A 23,137-nucleotide genomic window follows, 5' to 3' on the forward strand; every position below is an offset into this window, starting at 1 on the left:
GTATTTTTTAATAATGTTTGGTACATTCCATTTGCAGCAAGACGGATTGTAGATGCAATTGTAAGATTGAAAGAAACAGATGAATGTGGTAAAGAATACATTAGTAGCGATGTAGCAGTTGGAACTCCGTGAGGATAGTTACGATTTATTAATACAAATGTAAATGGTAATGATTTTTTCGTTTCCTGCCTCATAAATGTGCAGATAAGATACGGTAAATTTCCAGAAGAAAAGTCCTTCACAATTCCAAAACTCTTCTTTTCTTCATCTCTATCATACACTTGCGATATTAAATTTACAAATGTATTAAGGAATTTTTCTGTTGTTTTGGACTCCAGTTTGATAAAATAGAGCTTTAATTAATGGAAGAGTTGAAAAACATAAAAAATTACATAACAGATCAGCAATAATGAAAAAACATCTTTTTTTTCATAATGAGCCGATGATTTGCATTGCCCTAATCAAAAATAACTTATTTGCAAAAAGCTCGTTTGTTTGCAAGTGGAAATATTTGTTCAATTTTACAATTTCTTGATCCCGAAAAAAGCATCAAATTATTCTAATTCATAAAAATCAAGAACCTTTAAACAATCAAAAAAGCATAAATAAATATATAAAAGAAAATAAAAATAAAAAATAAAAAATCAGTTGATCTGGAAGCATATTGAGTAAGAGGAGATTTAAAAAACTGAGTTTGGAGAAGTGCTATATGCACAAAATAGAATCTTTCAAACAAGCTGTGAAAGCAGAACTGGTTGATCTGTGTGCTATTGTCAATTTGAGAATAAGTGATTGTTGCTGAAGATGAAGGTGATGATGATGAAAATAACAAAAAAAAAAGAATAGAAGGAGAATATGAGTCCAACGAAGAGATGAGCTTTTCCCTTTCTTTTCTTCCTTGTTTTTCTTGTAAAAGAGTCAAAAAAAGTCAGATCCAGATTGGATGAGCAGCCAATCTGATTCAGTATCTGTCCAATTCAGTGAAGGCAAGTAAAGATATATGAAACAAAGAAGATTGAAGAACAAAATAGACGAAAATGGGATGAGTTTTCGATGAGTAAACTATCGAGATCGATGAAAAAGAAGAAGATGATGATGATGTTGGAGAAGAACAAATTGGCAACAATGACAGAACATATTGTCAATGTGTAAAAAAATATAATCTGTTTCTTCCCTTTTCTCTTCTTCTTCTTCTTCTTCTTCTCTGCTGCTCAATCACCATGAGTTGAATTGATTTTCCTCCCAGAATTCATAAGAGAGGAAGAAGTGAAAGTTAGCTTCAAATAATCAGAGGCAGAAGATAATTCTCATATTTTGTGCTTTTCATCCACTTCCAAAGCAATTAGTGAAGATTGTGAGGAAGGAGTTGATGATGTTTGAAGTGTGTTTGGTGACTGTTGAGTTGAAGAAGATGAAGAAAAAAAACTTTGAAAATCAACTTTATTCACCAATAGCTCATGATTCCTTATTTTCTCGTTCCAAATGAAAATTTTGTCGCGCCTGTGAATATGACGATTTGTGCATCCAAATCTCCTTCTGCTGCTGTGGTGATTCTCTTTTTCCTCTGCTTTGCATTTCTCTCTCTTTCTCTCTCTCTCCCAATCATCCTCACCCAAATTCGCTCATAACCCTTTCCACTTCTGCTGCTTCCAAGCATTCTCATTCAATGCCGGCTCACACAAATAGAACTTGAAATCGAAGTGATATCTCCTTCACTTCAAGTTTCTATCTGATGCCTTCGTTGTGCAATCATCAGCACAATTCTTGTTCTTTCTTCACTTCAGCAGCAATCCAATCCCAAATCGTCCTCCACACCCAACACATTTCTCCATCGCTTCCACCAAAAAGAAAAAACATCATTCATCCATCTTCCATCTCACTTCGTTATTTCTCCACTTTTCCAAAGCTCCTTGTGTTCGTCTGCTCATTTTTCTTCCTTTGCCTCTTTCACCAAAGCAATTTGTCAAACAGATCTGCCAGAAACAAGGCGCATGAGACGTTGTCCATTGCTCTAGAATTGTTCAATTGAAATAAAAAATATAAATAGACAAAAGCAGGTGAGGATTTCCATTCCAATAAATAATCAAACAAATGGTTTTGTTTTCTTGAAATTGTTCGAAAAAATAAAAATTTGGCAAACATTTCATTCAAAATTCATCTTTACCAATATTATCTTTGTTTTTTCTAAAATTTTCCATTTTCAAGTGTTTCAGCCTTTGGCAAATTTCTTTTGACTGAAATAGCATCTTTTTCTGCTCAAAGCATGCAAAATGCGCATCATTGAATAAATTAATCGTGCGTGGATCATTTCTTTGATTGAAAATGTTCATTTCGGACAGGATTCGCTTTTCAAACTTGTATTCAGAAATCAATCATTGTTTCTGACATTTGAAAATTAATTAAATCTAAATTCTCAACAAATATAAAATATCACACTGCGATATGAAATTTTAAATATTTCTCCAAAAACTCTTTAATTCTTTAAATAAACTAATGTTTTAAACAACAGCCATTTGCATGAGGCTATATTTGAGTGAATAGACTAATCTCTCTCAGATGCTTTTAAATATAATATGGCATCATAGAAAACACATTATATCGCTGTCCACTCGTTGGTTAATGAAATATCAATACATCAAAATTGTTGAATTCTCAATTAATATTATTCATTAGATCAACTTTATAATTTTTATTCTTTTAAAGAATGATGAAAAATTGCAACTTTGAAAAAAAATACAATTCCACTTTTGAAATGATTATTTTTCGAAGTTTATTACCCATATTAGAAAAAAGAATTCAGGAAAAAAAGAAAAGGAGATTCCACTTGGGTGCTGGGCTCAATGCTGTCGGGAATATGCTGTTTTGTCTGCATAATATATTTTCAGTGCATGTGCATTGGAGCTGCAAATGAAGAAACATTTCAGATGAAGAAATACAAGAAAGAAAGAATTGATGATTATCTTGAGAGAAATTGGTCGGACGCCTTTCAAAAGGATGTTTTTGCCAATGAAATTGGATTGGAAACAAACAACGGTGGAAGAGAATGTGGAACGAAAATAACGAAGAAATGTGAAAAAAGGATGAATGGAGATTCGAAAGAAGAGAATGATGAAAAACTCAAATTCAGAGAAGCCAGCCGAACTGAAATGGTTCGAGGAACAAACATGTCTGCTGAACGAAAAATGAGGAAACAACAAAGATATGAGGGTGAAAGTTTGATTGAAGGATGTTTGATGATTGCCAATTCTTCAATAAAACTCCACTCCCTGGGATTGGTGCTAAATGATGGCCAAAGTGTATTGAATGCTGCAAATGGATGTTTCATCGAAGTGAGCAGATGCAGGATAGAGATTGGAGGAGAAATGCCACCATTTTGTTTGAGTGGAAGTTGTGGGCTGCTCACCAACATATCTCTCCGATTCCCTTTGAATTCACATTTTCAGAAATGCCCGTCTCTCTTCTCTTCAAAACCATTTGAAGGGATTCATTCAGAAAAATGTCATGTTTCTGTTTGTTACTCTCATTTCTCCTCTTTTTGTATTTCTTCAGCCCCATTTCTCTCATCTGCATTTGTTGAGAGTATTTCACTTTCCAATTTGGATTTCTTCAACTTCTCAACAACTCCAGCAAAAACTGAATCACACTCAACTTGCCAATGTGGAAAAGCAACCTCGATGAATTCGTGTTCATTTCATTCAGTTTGTGATGCATACGATGGAGGAATTGTTCCCTCAATCAACAACCCCTTTGCATCTCTGACAGCTTCAAACACCTCTTTTGTTGTATGTTGCAGAACAAAAAATGTTGTTTGCGAAGGAACTGCAGATGGAAAGTTGACTCCAGGGAGACAAAACGAAACAGAAAATGGAGCAAACACATTCACTTGGTGTGAATGGAACGGGTCGAAAACGACTGGAAACAAAGATGATTTCACTGATGATGCTTCAAATGGTGGAGCAATTCGAATGTACAATCTCAATTCTGGAGAACTAACTGTTTCTCATTGTGCGTTCAATGATTGCCACGCTCATTATCGAGGCGGTGGGATTATGTGTCACACAATCAAGACTGTGCGTATCGAAAATAATGTATTCAATTCGTGCTCAGTGCAAACTTGGGCAGGAGGAGGGGTGTACACCTGTAATATAACTTCGAGTGTTCTGATCAGTGGATGTGAATTTCAAAATTGCAAAGCAAATAGATATGGAGGAGGTCTTGATCTTGAAGATATTAATTGTTCAGGAACAGGATGCATTGAAGCAGAAAATGGTGGAGGGGAAAGTGTGTGTGTGTTTGATTGCAGTTTTTCTTCTTGCTCAGTTTCAAGTTATTATGGCGGAGGCATGTTTTGCGAAACTGTTCCTAAAACTCAATTTAAAATAAGGTTCATTCAGTTCATTTCATGCTCAGCAGCATCGTGTGGAGGTGGTTTGAGGTTTCATCTTTCAAGACAATCATCACAAAAGGATATAATTTATTGTGATTATCTTTTCTTTCACGAATGCGAATGTTCAGGAAATCCCCCCTATGGCCATGATATAATGTTTTTTGACCTTTTTAATGCTTTTTTGTCTTCGGGCAATCCGTTCTTTGAATGTTACACAACAAATACAAATGATCAGAGAGTGTGTTATGGATATGATAATATGGGAAGCAGTTGGTCGTACTATCACACAGAAAAACAGTGGTGGATAAACAATGGGATTCTGAATCGGTTTGTTGCAGTTGATGGTGGTTTTGAAGACAAGATGTGTGGAATAGATGAGTCAAGGGCTTGCAAATCAATTGGCATTGCTGTTCATCAAAGCAAAACACAGACAACCTTGGTTGTCATGCTAATGGAAGGGAATTATAAAAGAGAGACCACTCCTATTGATATTGAATCAATGAAGGTATCAGTCATTGGGGCATGTAAAGATAAGAGTTCGATTGGAACAGGAGCACTTTCATCTGTAGGAACGCTGTTCAGTGTGACGACAGGTCACCTTGGTTTATTGCACATGAAGGTTGATTGTAACTCAAATTTTAGTCCTTCTACGCCGAGTGTGGTTGTGGTGTCTGATGGAGGTGGGTCACTCTCATTGGAGGATGTTGTGATCACCACAAGTAACAAGGAAGGATATGTGATATCATCGTCTTTGTTTGTGGTGCAGCTGTCGCAGCTATCGATGGTTGGTGTGGAGATCAAAGATATGAATGTCTCAAAACCATTGTTCTCTGAGCCGGATCTATCTTCTTCTTCTTCTTCTTCATTGCCGTCATTATCGTCATCTGCACTGCATCTGACAGCCACAGTATCAGGAGATAGCGTGCTGGCAAATGTGAAAGTGATGAATGTGAAGTTGACTGAAGGAGATGGGGTAGTTGTGGCAAAGAGTGTGAAGGAAGGGGAGATATTTTCTGTGAGCAACATAACAATAGAGGGATGTGAGTGTGAGGAAGGAAATGGAGGAGGAATGAGTATTTATTTGGTAGACAATGGAGAAGTGGTGATGAATGGAACAACTGTCATTGATGGATGCAATACGGTGAATAATGGAGGGAATGGAGGGAAAGGAGGAGGGATGATGATTGTGATAGAGAGTGGAGAGTGTGGATTGACAATTGGGAAGAATGTTGAGTTTTCGAAAGTGAATGGGAATGTGGCCTCATATGGGAAGGATGTGTTTGTTCAATGTGGGTGTGGTGTGTTTTTGGAGTCAAAATTGAATACAGACACATTTGCCTTTTTTGACACAAGTGTCATTCCATCAGATGTGTTGAGGTTGAGTGGGAGTGAAAATGGGGATGAAAGAAAAGTGATTCCACTGTTTGTGTATTTGTGCTCAATGGGAACGAAGGTGATTGTTGATGGGAGTGGAGGAAATGGGATGGACCACAACCATTGTGGATTTGAGTCGTTCAGGTGTCAGACAGTTGACTATTGTGCAAACTCAAGAATGAGCAGCACAGCGAATGAAATAGAAGTTGTCTCATCTTCGTCAATAACCAAGGAAATTACAGGACCTTCATTTGATGTGAATATTTCAGGTAGAATTGTGTCATTCGAAGAGGGAGAGAGAATTCTGGTGAATGTGATTGATGGAGGATCAGCCACACAAGACTGGCTTGTTGGATGTTCGAGTTCACTGACAATGAGCAGACTTTCATTTGTTGTGAAAGGTCAGTTGAATTCAAGGAGAAGTGCATTCATTCTCTCAAATTCAACACTCAGTGTGACGAACTGTTCAGTCTCATTTGAAAGTGGCTCATTGACTGACGGAAAGATAGGATATAATGTGATAAGCATTGAGGGAGGAGAATTAATTATGAATGGATTTGTGATGGAAGGGCCAGTGACAACGAATGGGAAATCTCCAATATCAATGAAAAATGTAATGAGATTGGAGATGAATAACAGCAGAATGAGTGGAGTGGAGGTGACAGGTGGAATTGGAGGAGGATGTTTGAATGTTGGGATGAATGAAGAAGGAGGAAGTGTGAATACTGAAGAAAGTTATATATCGTCAGTGTGTTCAGGTGGAAGTGGGATGAAAGGAGGAGGGATTATGATATCAGTGGGGAAGGGAGGGAGTTTGGAGATGAAAAATGTGAACTTATCAGGATGTGAAGTTCCATCAGAGGATAGAGAGGATGGAGGAAGAGGAATTGGAGGAGGGATGTTTGTTGAACTTCCTAATCAAATGGGATCATTTGTGATGGAAGGAATGACATTTGAGGGATGCAATGCCTGGAAGGGGAAGAATATGTTTGTTTCAGGATGGGATCTGAGTGAGATTGTGAAGAAGGAGCATTTGAAATGGGAGATAAAGGAAGAGGAGTTGGGATGGTTGGATGAGTTGTGTGGATGGGAGAGGATGACAACAGGAGAGGAGGGATATGTGATTCCGTTGGTTGTGTATTTGTGGGACAATTGGAGTGGGGATGGGTTTGTTTCGAAGGAAAAAGGAGGAGACTTCAATGGGTGTGGATATTCCGAAGCGCCATGCTCATCAATCAATCACTTGATATCGCTGAGATATGGAACGCTTGAAAAAGGCGAATCACGTATTAAAATTTCTGGTTCAGGGTTGCTTCAAAAATCGATTTTATTTTTATTATCATCATCTTCAAAAACTCCAATTGTGTCAATTGAGGGAGAAATTGAAGGAACAATTTTGAAAGTGAGTGAGGGAGGAAGGAATGAAGGTGAAGAAGAAGGAGGGGGAATGATAACATTGAATGTTGTTGCTTCATTCACGAATTTGTTATTTTCTCTGCCAAATGGACTTGTTTCTCATTCATCACTTATTCACTCAACTTCATCTTCAGCAACACTTTCTATCATGAGATGCTCATTTGTTTGTGACGATGCAACAAAGGAAACGAAATATTGTCTGATAAAAGCAGATGGAGGGAGTGTGGTGATTGAGGATTGCACCCTTTCTCAATTCAGTCTGGTAAAAGGGCTTGTTGAATTCATAGCAGATGTGAAGAGTATTGATGTGATGAATGTGTCAGTTTCAAACACAACAATCTCAGGAAGCAGTCTGATATCGCTGAGTCAGCCATCCCCAACAAATGTGTTGATCAACAAAGCAAGAGAAAACACAAAACAAATTGTGAGGGTGAACAGCTCCTCTTTTGCAAACATCACATGCGTGGAGAACAGAGCATGTGTGATGAGTGTGGGATCATTTTCATCTGGGATGGAATGCGTGATTGAAGGATGCGTGCTGACGAAGTGTATGAGTGAGAGGAGCAAAGAAGGAGGAGGGATGAAGATGTTGATGAAGAGAGACGAGTCAGAGGTGAAAGTGAGTGGGTGTTCATTTGGGATGTGTGTGTGTTTCACAGTGAATGGGAGAGGAGGAGGGATGATGATTGATGCAATAGATCCGAATGTGGAATACACAGAGACCAAAATACCACCACTTGAGCTGAGATTGGAGAACATTCGATTCATGATGAATGATGCGTTTGTGGGGAAGGATATGTTCATCCGATGTGAATCGATTGCCTCACAGATCAATGAAAGACTGTTTTTGTTGGACTTTAATCAGGAATCATTGAAGTCGAACAACTCGATGTGTGGGAGCGATGGAGAAGAGAATATTGATGTTGATCTGATTCCGCTGGTCACATTCTATTATTCTTCACAGGTATTTGTGTGTGTGAATGGGAGTGACAGCAGGCAATGTGGAGCACAGAACAATCCGTGTGAGAGCATTGGAAATGCTGTGCAACACATCGAACGAAGTGTTGTGAATATGATTATAATTGACGGAGCAGGGAAGATAGGAGGAGAATGTGTGATTGGGGATGTGAGGATGGAGCCTGTGAAGAAAACAAAGGGGAATATTTGTTTTGATGGGAAGATTGAAAAAACATCTGAGGAGGACGGCATCATGAAGTTTGTGAATGAAAGTGCAGTGGAAAGATGCTCATTTGAGTTTGGAGGTGAGTTTGAAGCAAGTCATAAGTTCATTTTGAAAGTGAAAAACGGCTCAATGGAGATGCGAAATTGCAAGTTTATTTCGTCTGCTGTTGAGCTGAAGTTGGACAACACGATTGTGAGCGTGGAAAGTGGAGAATTGAAAATGTGGGAAATGGAGTTCAACAGTTTGCATCTGAGAGCGGCGTTGATTGTGTTGTGTGAAGAGTCGAAAGTGTTTTTGGGAGAAACAAACATTTGGAATGTGATGTGTCAAGCAGATGCAGCTGTTGTTGTTGTTGGAGGGAAAGCAGAGTTTGAGATGAAAGAAATGAGCTTTGAGAATATTTCGCTGTTGACGGATGGATGTGTAATGGTGATTGATGAAGCGGAAGAAGAGATACGAGTGACTAATTGCTCGTTTGTGAAATGTGTGAATATGAATGGGAAAGGAAGCGCGATGGAGATGAAAGGATGCAGAAAAGTGCAGCTTGAGGCATGCTTGTTTGATGGAGAAAGAGGTGAAAGCGGAGAAAAGAAAATCTATGGGAAAACGAATGTGGAAGAAGAGAGGTGCAGATGGGAAGGATCTCTTGTGGATGTTTTGAAGAGTTCTGTGATGATGAAAGATTCAACAATATCGAATTCACCAGAAGGTGGAATAACGATGAGTGGAGGAAGCGTTGTAATTGAGAAAGGAGAGTTTTTGAATAACAATCCATCAATTGAAAATTATCCATCGTTGAGAAGAAATATCATTTGTTCAGATTCAGGAATATTGAATGTGATGAGTTTGAAAGGAGGAGATGGATTGGAGAGAAATACATCACTTTGGATGCTGAATGATGGATGCAGTTTTGAAGGGATTGCTTCAGAAAGGGATTCGTCATTCTTCATTTCTGTTCTGGAAAGTGTGGAAGCAAAAGAAGAAGCAAACAGAATGAAGCTGACATTCAAAGGGATGCTTCTTATTCCATGCAATCTGTCATTCTCAGTTGTGAAGAGAAAAGGAGAAGAGAAAGAGATTGGACATTATGATTTTGATTCAAAGGGATTCCTTTCAGAAAGAGAAGTTGAAGGAAGCGTTGCAAAAGATTCGATCGGCAGTTGTGGAAATGATGTTGAGGTGAGCGTGCATGTTTTGTTTGGGAATACGGAATCTCCTTCTTCGACACAATCTTTCGTACTGAAGAATGCAAGTGAATCCAAAGAGAAAGGAGACGAAAACATTGTTGAAAGTGGAAACAAGAATGCATTCCATTGGATTATCATTGTTCTCGTGTTGTCAATGTTATTTTTGATTGTTTTGATTGGATTTATTGTGTTCGTCGTTCGGTGGAGGAAGGCAAAGAGACGAACAGAAGAACTGGAGGAGATTGTGAACGACACAGTGAAGAAGGATCCGAAGGCATTTGAGATGGTGACGATGGAGATGTCACCTGAGGAGCAGTGGAGGAGAGCTGAGAGAGAGGCAGAGAAGAAGAATGATGAAATGATAAAGAAGAGAGTGTATGAGAAGAGCTTGGGACACTCCGAGTCATCAGAGCACCTTCTGTCTGAGAGTGGTTCCACTGAATACATTCTAGGGAGAGATTCAGACAAGATTCCTCAGTGGGTATTGGAGAAGGTTGAAGAAGAGGAAATAAGAAAGCAGACTCCATCACCATCCATATCATCCACTTCAACCACTTCAACAACTGATTCAGATTCAACATTTGTTCGAGGGGAGGATTTGTGTCCAACCACTTCATCGATGTCGAATCTGGTGGATGCAATGGCCTGTTCCTCGCCTCATGAAAAGCTGATTGTGGACTTGAGGGATTCTCTGTTCATGTTGTTGCATGGAAGGAATAAGACAAAAGAGATGGCGATTGGGACTCTGCAGGAGAGGGAGATGACAGCTGCCCAGATCCTGTTCTGGGTGGCAAATGGAGCACTTCACTCGTTTGAAGAAATGGAAAATCCTCTTCAGTCATTATCCAGTCTGAGTCCTCACATTGGGCTGTTCTCAGAACACATGGTCATCTGCATTGTGATGCACTCAGACTTATTGTCTGATGATGATTCTGATTCATCGTCCGTCTCATCATCAACAGCCGTGACTTCTGCAAGTGATGATGATGATGAAGATTCTCTTCCTTCATCTGCTTTTGAGGATGAAGATAGCTTCAAAAAAGAGTGCTTAAGATGGAAGGCACCTGAGATGCTGATCAACAAGAAGTTGGGAGCAACAAAGAAATCAGTTGTGTTTTCGATAGGGATGATGCTGTGGGAGTGTTTGACACTGCAGATTCCGTTTGGTGATTTTGAAGCGGAGCTGGCTGGACAGAAGATTGTGAATGGTGAAAGTGCAGGGCTTGAGAAAATCCGAGATTCGACTTTTTATGAAACAACCAAAAGCGCAATGTCAATAGAACCGTTTGAAAGACCGACATTGATCACTTTGAAGCGAAAGTTTTACGAGCATTTTCCATCAGGAACAAATATTGTGACAGTTTCTGATGCAGTGGACTTTGACATTGATGAAGATGAAGAAGGTGGAGGAAGCGAAGAGAAAAATAGCAGGAATGGTTTTAAAAGTGATGCAACCTTCTATACGACAAGTTAAATAACAAAATAATTCTCATATTTTTGTGGAGAGGACTGATGTTTGTTCATGTATATTTGATTTTTTTAGCTTTCTTTATTAAGAATAACAAAAATGTTGAACTTTTTTTTTCTGTTTCTGTTTCTGTTTCCATATTTGAGAAATTTTTTGATAACTTTACCAACAACTTTGCTCTTTTCAAACTCTTTTATTATATTCTAACTCTGATGTTCTTTGATTGTCTTTCATTTCAAAATCACCTTCAAACTTTGACATTTCATTTTTATGTTTTTATTAGGAAGTTATGATTTTCTGCGATGTATTGTTCCAAATTTTTGTGTTCATACATATTCCCATTGTTTTTGTTTCATTCAACATAACGCCAATCCTTTATTTTTTACAAATCATTGTTTTATTATGTTCAGTGTTCAATTTTTGTATTCATTCATTTTATCTTTTTTATTCTGGTAATTTAAAAACCAGAATATTCTTTATAAATCAGAACAAAACTTTTATGGCGTTTCTCCTTTGAACATTATTTAAAACGTAAAAAGTGCAATCTTTTTCTTTTCTTTTCTTATTTGAGATATTTATTTAATGAATAATATTATTGAAATAAAGAATATCTGATCATAATCGATAAGATCGACACCATAAAAAATCGTTAAATCAACTTTATCCACAAATAAAAATGTATGTTTTGCAAATATGAGTATTTTGACACACTTTTAACAAAGTTGATTTTTCATATTTTTTTTCCTAAAAAAAAGAAGAAATATTTATAAAAAAGTGAATCATGTCATTAACTTTGCCTAAAAAGAATTTGATTTGTAAAATGGGTGATTATTTTTAAAATCACTCATTTTTTCGGGGTGTTAATTTTTCAAAAATTGTTTGTCATTGGGAAGTGTTTTTGAATTCTGATGATAAAATTATCACCACTGCTTTATTGACAAATGTTATTTCCGAACCAAAGATAAAAATGTCTTCAATAAACCTTATCACTTTTCAATTTTTTTTTTATTGATATTCAAAAAATAATTTCGCACAGAAATTTTTGATGAAAAAATATGATTTCAAAAATAATTACACAAATGGGGGAAAATATGGACTTTTAAGCTTTTTTTGCACAAGGCATTGAAAAAATGCTTCACTCATAACATTTTTAAACTTAACCAGATTTCAAAATAAATTTGATTTTCATTTCAGAAAACAGGCATCGTTGAAATAGAAACATAAAGTTTTGTGACATTTCACGAACTCCAAAAAATGGACTCATTTTTATTGAATTTTTTAATCTCAAAAAGATCATCTTTGATACGCAATTTTTCAATGCAAATGCCTGAAGCCAAATATTTTGTCCCAATTTTTTAAAAAACATTATTCATGAAAGTTTAATGGTGAGTTTTTTTTTTTGATATCATATTTTTTCCTTCTAATATTTCGGTGCAAAATATAATGTAAACAAATGTGATTAAACATTGAAAAGAAATTTCACAATTGATTGATAGTATTATAATGAATTCATCTTGGACATCATTTTTTTGAAACAATTGTGAAGCTTTAAACATTTGAGTGAAATACATCGTGCCAAAAATTAAAACCTAAGTAATATAAACATCCCGAAAAAAATTCTGATATTTATAATAATCATCTGTATGAAAATTTCTCTATTGACAAGTTTTGATTAAAAATGTTTCCTTATAATAAACATATATAAAGATTCAAGCCACAAAACACAAGTCATTCATATCACAAATAAAAAATTTCCATTTCGAAATTGCACTTTTTTTAGAAAACTGATTGTTTTTGATGAGTTATGTTACACAACATAATGTTTTCTTATCAACGATTGTCCCAAACAAATATGATAACAATCAAAACCGTATATAGTCACATTGCATATAGTCAGCATCGGTCTACACATCATTTTTCGATGAACCGACATTTTTTGCCAATTTTTCATTCATTTTTCATCACATGCATTTAAATGGCAAAATATTTGTAATCATATATTTTAATGAAATGGGTTCATTTTTCGTTGAAATATCGATTTTTTGATCAAAATTTTCAATTTTTTATTTTTCAAAATTATGTTTAAAAAAGTCAAAATAATGTGTATTAATGAAAAAATTGATTTCGCAAGTGAAAAATGCGTTTTAATGAAAAATTTTCAAAAATTAAAAGTTTCACATAAATTTATTTAATTAATTAATTAATTTTTATTTTTTTCTGTGTGAAGCAGCATCGAATATTGACACAATCGGATAGTCACAAAAAGTTGTGCAAAACCCAATGTGATTAAATCCGATATTGACTGATTGTTTTTTTTTTTTTTTTTTTTTTTTTTTTTTTTTTTTTTTTTGGAAAGTTCTTATTGTTTTATTTTCAAAAAAATGAAAAGTTCATATTTCTATCAAATTTTTGTTCCCACTCAAGAAACTTCACGACAATGGAAATTATAACATTGTCGACATTTTGTTTTCATGACAGTGAAGTTTCGTGAGAGAGAACCGAAATTTGATCAAAGAATGAAATTTTAGTTTTATTTGAAGACTAAACAAAAGGAACTTTTCAAAAAAATATTGACAATTTTTTCTTTATTTCAATAATATAAAATAATTGACAAAAAATAGAAAAAACTATTTATATCATTTTATCAAATAAGTTCTTTGATACTGTTTCAAAATAAAAGAACATTTGGGGGAAAATACGGACTTTCAAGCTTTATTTGCACAAGGCGTTGAAAAATTGCTTCACTCATAACTTTATTTTGCTTTCTCAGATTTCAGAATAAATTTGATTTTCATATCCGTAAACAGGCATCATTGAAATCAAAACACAAAGTTTTGTGCCATTTCACGAATTTCAGAAAATGGACCCATTTTTGTTGTGTGTTTTGATATAAAAAAGTCGATGAAAAATGCATAATTTTTTAATAAAAATGCCTGAAGCTTTATATTTTGCCCCATTTTTTCAGGTTGTGTGAGATTTATTTATCATCAAATCGAAAAATTGGTTGACAATCGAAAATTCATCTTACAAAAATAAAATAGAATTTATTATAAGGTTTGGTGATAAAATTTGTATTAACTATCAAAATCATTAATGTTCATTCGACAATTATAAATTTCATCATTTGTTTGGTATGTGTGATTCTTTTTGAAATCATATCTTTCATCGTTGTGTGTGTGATCGCAAAGTTTTCAGTTGTTGATAAAAAGATAATTGTTTTCATTTCCATTCACTGATAATTTTTCGAAAAACAACACCAAAAATAATTCTAATACGAAAAAGAATAATTTAAAATCGGAATTTATAATTCGAATTCGAAAAAAAATAATTTGATTTCATAATTTATTTATTCAATTTCGAAATTCATTTAAAACTGAAATTTTTAATTTTTCTCGGGTATGGATTTCTGAAAATTTCAAGTTATTTTTGACCAATCAAATATTATTACTCAAAGAAAACAGTTTTTTCTAATTGAAACAATCAATAAATCAATTTTTTGAATTTTTTTCACTTTCGAAAATCATCACTCAAATGATAAAAATATTTTGAAAAATTCATTCTCTATAATACACAATTAAAAATTGAAAATAATCAATCACAAAATTTTATTGAATAACAAAAAACAAGAATTTATTTCTCAATTATATTTTTCAAGTTTTTGGAGTAAAAATAGAAAAATATCAATTTTTAATACTAAAATGAATTCATTTTTATTTTTTGAATTACTTCTGTAAAAGAAATATGAATTCAAAATGAATGAATTTTTTTTTATGAAAATGCATCATTTTTCAAATATAGATAAACAAAGTGAACTGATGAAATATAAATAAAGAGAATTAAAAACCCAAAACACAAGTTATTCATACCACAAATAAAAAAAAATATTCATTTTCGAAATTGAATTAATAAATTACGAATTTGAATTATAAATTTTCGATTTTGAATTATTCTTTTTCGAATTAGAATTATTTTTCGTGAAACCAACACTTCAGAATTAACAAATGCAACAGAATGTTTAATTTTGTTTTTATTTCCTTTCTTGTTTTTTTAAAATCGAAAACAATATTTATGTCTCTCTGTTTTTCTTGATATTGCTCAAATAAAAATACTTTTTCTGTTTCAATTATTTTTCAAAAAGGATAACATATAAGTGAATAACATATTCATTCCCTCATAACACACACCGTCGTTAATAGATGATGCTATTCCCTATCAGTTTTCATTTAACATCTCTATTAGTAAAAGTATTAATAAAACCATTTCATGTTGGACCCACAATTTTTTGAGAAAAACCATTGATAATGGTTAAAACAAACAAATTTTCTATTTATTTTACAACATAGCATCAAAATGGGGTTGCTAACGTCAAAGATCAAGAACTTGTTTGGCAAAACAGAAAAAAGAATTTTTTTGTTTGGATTGGATGGTTTGAATGGAATTGATTAACTTGTGAAATGAATTATTTCATTAATGAATTTTTTTATCATCTTAACGGCAGCCGCTGGAAAAACTTCAATTTTGTACAAGCTGAGCCTGAACAAATTTATTCAAACAATTCCAACAATTGGATTCAATACGGAAGAAGTTCATTACAAAAAAATCACTTTCAATATTTGGGATATTGGAGGAGGAAAAGAAATAAGACGTCTTTGGCACGTGTACTGCGAAAAAATGGATGCTCTCGTTATTGCAATAGACACTGCAGATGTTTCTCGCATTGCTTGTGAAACAATGGGATGTGGCGATTGCTTAAAGGAATATGTTCACTTTCTTCTTCAACAAAAAGAAGCAGGAAATATTCCACTTTTGATATATGCGAACAAGCAAGATCTGAGCGGGGCAGTCGGTCCCGAATATATTCGGGAAAAGCTGGAACTTGATCGAGTTTGTGCAGAGAGATCTTGGCACATTCAACCATGCTCTGCTTTGACAGGGGATGGACTCCTCGACGGATTAGAATGGCTAACGAATGAGTTTGCTAGCAAACGGAAATAGAGTAGCAACACAAATGGGTTTTTCTTTTCATGTTTTTCAAGAAAAAATTGTTTTTCAGGATTGTTTATAATTGGATTGGATAAAAATATTTTTTTTTTGTTGAACGCTCAATTCAAATTTTTGTGTTGAATATCGAAGTGAAGTCTTCACTTATTTTTTTGTTGGAGTTTCCTTTTCCTTTTCCTTTTCCTTTTTATTTTCTTCCTTTTTTTAAGAATGATTTTTCTTTGAGCACTTTTCACTTTGTTTTTGAGCGAAATGAGGGATTTTACTTATGATTATCATTTTTTTTTTTGTTTTATTGCTTTTTTCAAACGAGATCTAGGACTTTTTTTAACTCTGAAAAGAGGTTATTTGTGACTTTATATTTTACTCATTTCACTTTCCGTTTATTTTTTGTGATGAATAAGAGAAGCTTGATTATTGCGTTTGATAAATGAAGCTTGATGCAAATGTATTTGAATTAAATTGACAAAGAAAATACATTTCTTTCTATCTTTGCTTTTTTCTTTATTTTTTTGTATTTTCAAAATTTGATTTTGACAATGAACATCATCTTTAATTTGACAAAAAAAAAAGAGAAATTTTTTTCCAATTTCGTTGGTCATTTCAATAAATTGAATTTTGAAGTGATACTTCTTTATTTATTTGAGTGACTTTTATCTTGATATAAATTCAGAAACCAAATCAAATTGTGAGTTTTTAATAAATAGCATCCTTAAATGAAGAAAAAGAAAAATGGCTTAATACCACACAAAAAGAAGAAAAAGAAAATATTTCTTTCTGTGCTGGTTGAATTCTGCCTTTGAGCTCTGCCTTCACACATAAGCAGAGGATCGCCTGCCTTCAACGAGGTTGCTGAAGAAGAAAGGCGCAACGAAGAGAATAAGAAGAAGAATTAGAAGCAGAATCAGAAACAGAAGAAGAAGAGCAAGTTGAAGATGCAACATAAAAGAGTGCATTTTTTGAGAATCAGCCACAATCAGTCAAAAATGATAAGTTAATGACTTCATGCAGAATATTGATGAAAACACATTGCCTCATTTATTGTTATTCCCCTTGAAGCATTCCAGAGAGGTTTCATTTCTGTTGCTTTTTGTGTTTCTTTCAGTCTATCTTATCTCTTCAGAGGCTCCATCTTTGCATTTTTTGCCTCTCTTCACCTGCCAATGAACTGCAATGCATGCAATCCAGACTCCCAATGCCGCACTCATTCCATGTCCCAGCCATTCCTCGCTTCGATTGGACTGAAAAAAAGACAGGAATAAATTGTACATATTCGAAGATGCTATCAAAAATATCCTTTTGCAGAAACGTTTCTGTATTTTCCCCTTTCTCCTTTTCCCCAAATCGAATGAAGCGTACTCAATAGCTTCAGCTGCCGCGCGTATTCTCCACGAACAATTCTGCAACTTGGTGTTCCATCGCACACTTGCGAAGTTGAAATCCACAAACTTCATGAGCTGTGATTCGTTTCTCTCAACTTCAACTCCTGCCTTTCTTCTGCTTCATGACCCAGCTCGCCATGACGGAAGCAGAAAGATCTGCTTCACAGATTTCCCCGAACTTCATCTTACTTCCTGTGTTTCCCTCTTGAAACAGACAGCTTTATCTTCATGTTTTATTGGTAACCTTCGGAGGTGATAAAATTCGCTATGAATGCTTTACACTCCTTTTTCTTTGAGCGTTGCTTTCAACGTAAACAAATCTTCGTTGCTCTCCATCTTTCATTTTATCGTGCCATTGATGCTCGCTTTATGTGATCTTTCAGTTTGATCATATTTTTCAGTTCTATTGTTGGAGAAGCTGTTTTTTTTAAAAAAAAATTGTTTCGTTTTCAACATGTCGATTCCCGAAGAATCCGAGGCCCCCAAATCAGCTTGTCTGCAAATCATGGTTCTTCTGTTCCGTATTCTTTTCGGACGAAGTTAAATCGATAAGCTTGATTTTTCATTTTTAATAATCTGTTTTTTATTGCTTTTGCCAACAAGAATATCACAAACAATATCACAAACACCTTCAAATTAAAAGAATTGTGCAAAAATGCAAACCTCCAAAATCTTGCTCCCCCCACAGAAATGACTGAATCAACTTCAATTAAAGACTTTTGCTTTTCATCAAAAAACAGTCTGTTTTGCCCTTTCCATTTCCTGATAAAAATTTTCATTGGAAACAATGGCCTCATACCTAAAGTACAGAAAAATAATCAGGGGTTGTTTCCTCAGAATTTTCACACAAACAACATCCGAATTTTGATTTTTTCTTATGCAATTGATCACTCTAACGAAAAAGAATTTGCTTGATCTCCCAGCAAAACGCATTGAACAGGCTTTATTTAAGTTATTTTCTAACAAAGGCAAATATTTGTCAAGTGAATCTGCTTGGTTTATTTCATTTTCGCAGCACTTGTTTGACAAATAAAGATGTTTGTGTTTTTTGTGTTGTCTAATTTCAAACTTTGAGTTATTTTTCATATGCTCAGAACAAATGATGAACAAAAGAAGTGCGTCTGATCATTCTGAAGAGGAGGAAGAAGAAGGAGAAGAAGGAGAAAGTGAAGAAGATTTTGAAGAAGATATGGATTATTATGAAGATTATGATATGGATAATCTTGACGAATATTATCAATCAGAGCTTACAGAAAAGTTTTCAAGTATGCTTTGTTTGTTGCTTTTATAATGTTGCAAAAAAATCAAAAAATTTCAGATTTATTTTCTGAATTAGGAAATTGCTCTGAAGACAATCAAAAACAGAAAATCGAGGAAATGATAAGTACTGTAAAAGAGATGGATAAACTTGAGATTTTCTCCATTTTATCGATTGAAATGTACGAAGATATTGATGAGATGATTGGAAAAATGAAATTGCCATTGACTAACGCACTTGAGCTGTTGATACACATGGGCCAATGCAGAATATTTAACCTTGTATACTTCACGCACTTTGGTGAAACTTCTTTACACTTGAAATTAAAGAAGATGATTCTTGATGAAGAAACGAAGGGAAAGGAAGAAAAGAATGAAAAGCTTTTTATTTCCATTTGTGAATGCTATTTGTTGCATTATCACTATTTAATAAATAATAACTTACTTGTGATTATTGTTCCTTGTCTCTTGAAAGTTGCATTGAACAAAGAGGGAAATGAGGAAACGCAAAAAGAAGTGGAAATGGCTTTGTTTGCCTTGTGCAGCATCAACAAACGACAAGTATCAACTTAATTTAATTTTTTCAATGAAATTTTAGATGCTAATGCTTATAATTTTTTATTTGGATATATTAGAAATTGAAGCGAAAACTGTTTGTGAATGAGATGTCAGAAATCATCCAATATCACCAGTCACATCGAAATCTGACGCAACTGGCATATCAATCAGCTTGGGAGTTCATGATGGACAGATTCAACGATAATGATAATTTGAAAGATGCAATTGCGGATAAACTGCATTTCGTGAGTGAGGCAGCAAGAGAATTAGATGAACTGAAGAAACGCGTTGATTGGAAGAGAAAAAAAGAAGAAAATGAAAAAAGAAGAAAGGAATCGAAAGAAGAGCTTATTTTATTAAGATGGCTCAGAACATTGAAGTCTTTCTTTTTCTTCTTCCAATTGCGAAATGAAGAATTTGTTAGGATTATCAGCAGCATTGTGCAGGTGTTTCAAGCAGCAAAGGATCATCACAGAGAAATTGAAGAGCTATGCGTTTGCATATTTGAAGTGGTCGTAAGAAAAAGAGCTGTGAAGACTGATGATTTGTTGAAAAGTGGAACAGTTGATGCTGTTTTTGAAGAACTTCATCGACCACCATTAAATGACGAAATCATTTTGAATTGTTTGGGATTCTTTTTGAATCTCTCGAAAAGATTAAACGAAATAGCAGATGATGAAATGGAAGAAGCTAAAAGAAAAGAAGTTAAAATGGAATTATTTGAAAAGATGGAAGAAAACGGAAGCGAAGACCTTATCATAGGTTTATGTGAATCTCAACCTTCTTTTAGAAAATTAGTTTTTGATGTGCTGTCGTATTATTTATAATATTATGCTGCGAATGCTTGAGGAAATGTGACTCATCGAAATTTGTAACTCCAATTTTTATTTTTGATTTAATTTTTTTAGTTTTTTTAATAATAATTTCATATTTCAGCAATCATCAGAAGGATTTTTTGTTTCATTGAATCCATTTTTCGTTTTTTTCGTACTTTTGCAAACAAAAACCAAAAATGTCCATTCATTTGGTCAATTCTCTTCTTTTCTTCATCAAAAATCTTCATCAATTCATTTTTTTTTTCTAGTTTCTTCTCTTCAAAAGTTCATTTTGAAAAAAAATCATGCTTATTGCAGAAACGAGAAGATGCTCAGCAGTAAATCTCATATTTCATTTCTTTGCATTATTTGTCTTTTCTCTAATGCAGCCTCAATTCCACTTTCGAAATTGTCAGTCGCTTTCGTTGTGAAAATCGCTTCCACCAGCTATTCTTACGTGTTTTTCTTCTGCGATCCAATTTCAAGTTTTCATCCTTTTCATTTTTCATCTTTCTTCCATTCAGCTCAGTCGAATTTACGGTTTAAAATAATTTTCTTTAATCATTTGTGTTGCATGAGGTATAATGAATGACAAATTTTTATCGAGTTTCTTTTTTTTCAACATATTGCTCAATCCTTAGCTTTATCCTTTCCGGTCCTGCTTCACAAAGCAGAAACGTGAACTTTTTCTTATGTTTGTTAAATATTTTGTATTTCAAAAGGCAACAATTGGAAATTTTTGCAATATGAATCGGAAATAATACATAACTTGATCACGAAAATATTCATTTAAATAATTTATCGAATGTATTTCCTTCTTTGTTATTTTTTTTTTTTTTTTTGAAAAATTGCGTATTTTCCAGAAAGAATTCCATGATTGATGATTTCCAGCCATCGATTTCCCCATTTTTTGAAATAATTCACATTAATGAGAGATAGAAAATGCATGATTATCTCTCATTTTGCAAAGGACTGTTATGTTTTGAAAAACAAAAAAAAAACTGAGCGATCTGAACTGCCATAACAACATTCGCCAATAATTTATGATTTTCTTCTTTATTTAAACCTTGCAAAAAATACCAATTCAAAAAATGATGGTTTGGCGACTGAAATTTAAATGGTTGTTTGAAGGATAAAAATTTTGTAAACTTCTTCAATCCAAACATATACGAATTTGATATGAATGATAAAATTTTGGATGTCTTCTGAATTAAATTCATTTTCAAAGAAGCAGGAGAATGAAATGACTAAAAATGCCACAGGCTTGCGTTCATTACTACAACGAATTCATGATATTTGCATTTCTTTCTTTTTTTTTTTTGAAGAATTGTTGGAAGAACTGAAAGATTGCTTTGAAGACAATCAGAAACAGAAAATTGAAGAATTGAATTAATTGATTGATAGAATGAATAAAGATGAATTTGAATCTATTTTTTCAGAGGAATTGTTCAATAAAATCGATAAAATGATTGAAAATAAAAACATGACATTGGACAATCCATTTTGCTGATGAAGCACATTGGATTTTGTGATGTGCTGAGAGGATTTTGGATTAATAGTTTTTATGAATTTCATTGAGCAAAAGATTTGAGGCTTTAATAATTGATGAAAATGAGAAGAAAGAAGAAAAGAATGAAAAGCTCTTAGTTGATCTTTGCGAGTGCTATCTTTTGGTTGACAATGGAGTTTATGCAAAGTATTTATTGATCTGTGTGCCTTGTCTTGTGAAAGTTGCATGAAACAGAAAGGAAGACGGGATTACTCGAAAAGAAGTGGAAATAGCTTTGCTGGCATTGAGGGACATTTTCCAATTATATGTTTGAAAGCTGCTGACTTCATTTTTCATGTTTTTTTTTTTCTCTCTCGTTTTTTTTTAAATAGCAAGTTGGACAAGAGCATTTCTTGGGTAAGTTCAAAGAAATTTTCAAATTTCATCTAGAGAACAAAAATCTGACACTACTTGCGTATCAATCGGCATGGAAGTTTTTGTCAGACAGGTTTTGCAAAGAAAGAAGTTTGGGAGACGTGATAGTAAATGAGTTGCATTTTGGAAGAGAAGCAGCAAGAGAATTGGATGAACTGACGAAATGCGTGGATTTGAAGAGAAAAGAAGAAGAGAAAGAAGAAAGAAGAAAAGATAAAAAAGAAGTGATTGCAACAGGGAGATGGCTCAAAGTGATTTAAGATTTCTTTTTATGGTGTAACTTTTGGAACGAAGAATTTGTTGGGCTCATCAATAGCCTTGCTCAGTTATTTCGAACATCAAAGAATTATTTCAAAGAAATCAGCAATCAATGCATTTATTTATTGAAAGAAGTGACAGAAAATAGAGCTATGAAAATTGATGGATTATTGAAAGGAGGAGCTGTTAACATTGTTTTTGAGGAAATGAAACAATCAACTTTGGAAGATGGAATTGCATGGAATTGTTTGCATTTCTTTTTTGCAATTTCCAGAAAATTGAAAAGAAATACAAATGATGAAATTGAAGAAGCAAAAAGAAAAGCAGAAAAAATGGAGTTGTTTGAAAAGATGGAAGAAGAAGGATACGAAGACATCATCACAAGCTTTCATGAATTGATTACATATTATTTAAGCCCTTCAGAAAATGACCTTCCGTTTGAAGACTCGTCCAATTATTGTGTGTATTTGTGAAGCAAATTCTCTATCTGCTTTTATTCCTTTTGTTGAAGTATCAGAAAAGCAGAAGAAGAATGGAATGAAAAAGAAACAAAGATTCAGAAGAGACAGACAGAAGCAAATGAACAAACGAAAGAAGAAGAAGAAGAGAGAAGAGAGAAGAAAAGCTTTCATAATGAAGCAATGTCTTCGGCTGGACAATTCGAATATTCAACACAAATTGTGGATTCTTCATTCTTTTAAATCATTCTTCTCATTATCATCTTCTGCTTATGCTTCGATCTCACACGCTTATTTCCACTTCAACATTCCATTCATCTTTCAATACTAAAATTAGTTTCGTATTCTTCATCTTTGTCACAGGGAAAACAACTTCTCTCTGCCTCTATCTTTCTGTTTATCTTTCTTTCTCTTTCTTTGATCTTGTTTTTGTATTGTTGTTTTTGTATTGTTGTTTTTGTATTGTTGT

The 23,137-nt window shown here is 33.9% G+C and overlaps 4 protein-coding genes across 4 annotated transcripts in view; 3 read left to right on the forward strand and 1 right to left on the reverse strand.

Annotated features, from left to right (window-relative positions):
* MONOS_7783 (uncharacterized protein) overlaps positions 1–194 on the reverse strand; it is a gene marked incomplete at its 5' end in the record, with an annotated part of 41,495 nt that extends 41,301 nt beyond the window's left edge. Inside the window, one exon of the mRNA XM_067878135.1 lies at positions 25–194. Within this exon, the coding sequence (XP_067721244.1) occupies positions 25–194 (170 nt within the window). The remainder of the gene's footprint in view (positions 1–24) is intronic.
* Positions 195–3,496: 3,302 nt separating this feature from the next.
* Positions 3,497–11,021, forward strand: MONOS_7782 (uncharacterized protein; the record flags this gene model as incomplete). Its single annotated transcript, XM_067878134.1, has 4 exons — positions 3,497–3,509; positions 3,700–4,428; positions 4,516–9,743; positions 9,879–11,021. The coding sequence occupies 4 exons, from the start codon at positions 3,497–3,499 to the stop codon at positions 11,019–11,021; spliced, it is 7,113 nt and encodes a 2,370-aa protein (XP_067721245.1).
* Positions 11,022–15,365: 4,344 nt separating this feature from the next.
* Positions 15,366–16,470, forward strand: MONOS_10614 (Arf1h; the record flags this gene model as incomplete). The annotated part of the gene is made up of 2 exons (XM_067863077.1): positions 15,366–15,441; positions 15,514–16,470. The coding sequence occupies 2 exons, from the start codon at positions 15,366–15,368 to the stop codon at positions 16,008–16,010; spliced, it is 573 nt and encodes a 190-aa protein (XP_067721246.1). The 3' UTR covers positions 16,011–16,470.
* A 2,027-nt stretch (positions 16,471–18,497) lies between these two features.
* MONOS_18143 (uncharacterized protein) lies at positions 18,498–20,040 on the forward strand (the record flags this gene model as incomplete). The annotated part of the gene is made up of 3 exons (XM_067871133.1): positions 18,498–18,663; positions 19,131–19,216; positions 19,291–20,040. The coding sequence occupies 3 exons, from the start codon at positions 18,498–18,500 to the stop codon at positions 20,038–20,040; spliced, it is 1,002 nt and encodes a 333-aa protein (XP_067721247.1).
* Positions 20,041–23,137: the final 3,097 nt, after the last annotated feature.

The sequence above is a fragment of the Monocercomonoides exilis genome (assembly GCF_001643675.1).
Source record: "Monocercomonoides exilis strain PA203 chromosome Unknown scaffold48-729018, whole genome shotgun sequence".
In the NCBI taxonomy this organism is placed as follows: domain Eukaryota; phylum Preaxostyla; order Oxymonadida; family Polymastigidae; genus Monocercomonoides; species Monocercomonoides exilis.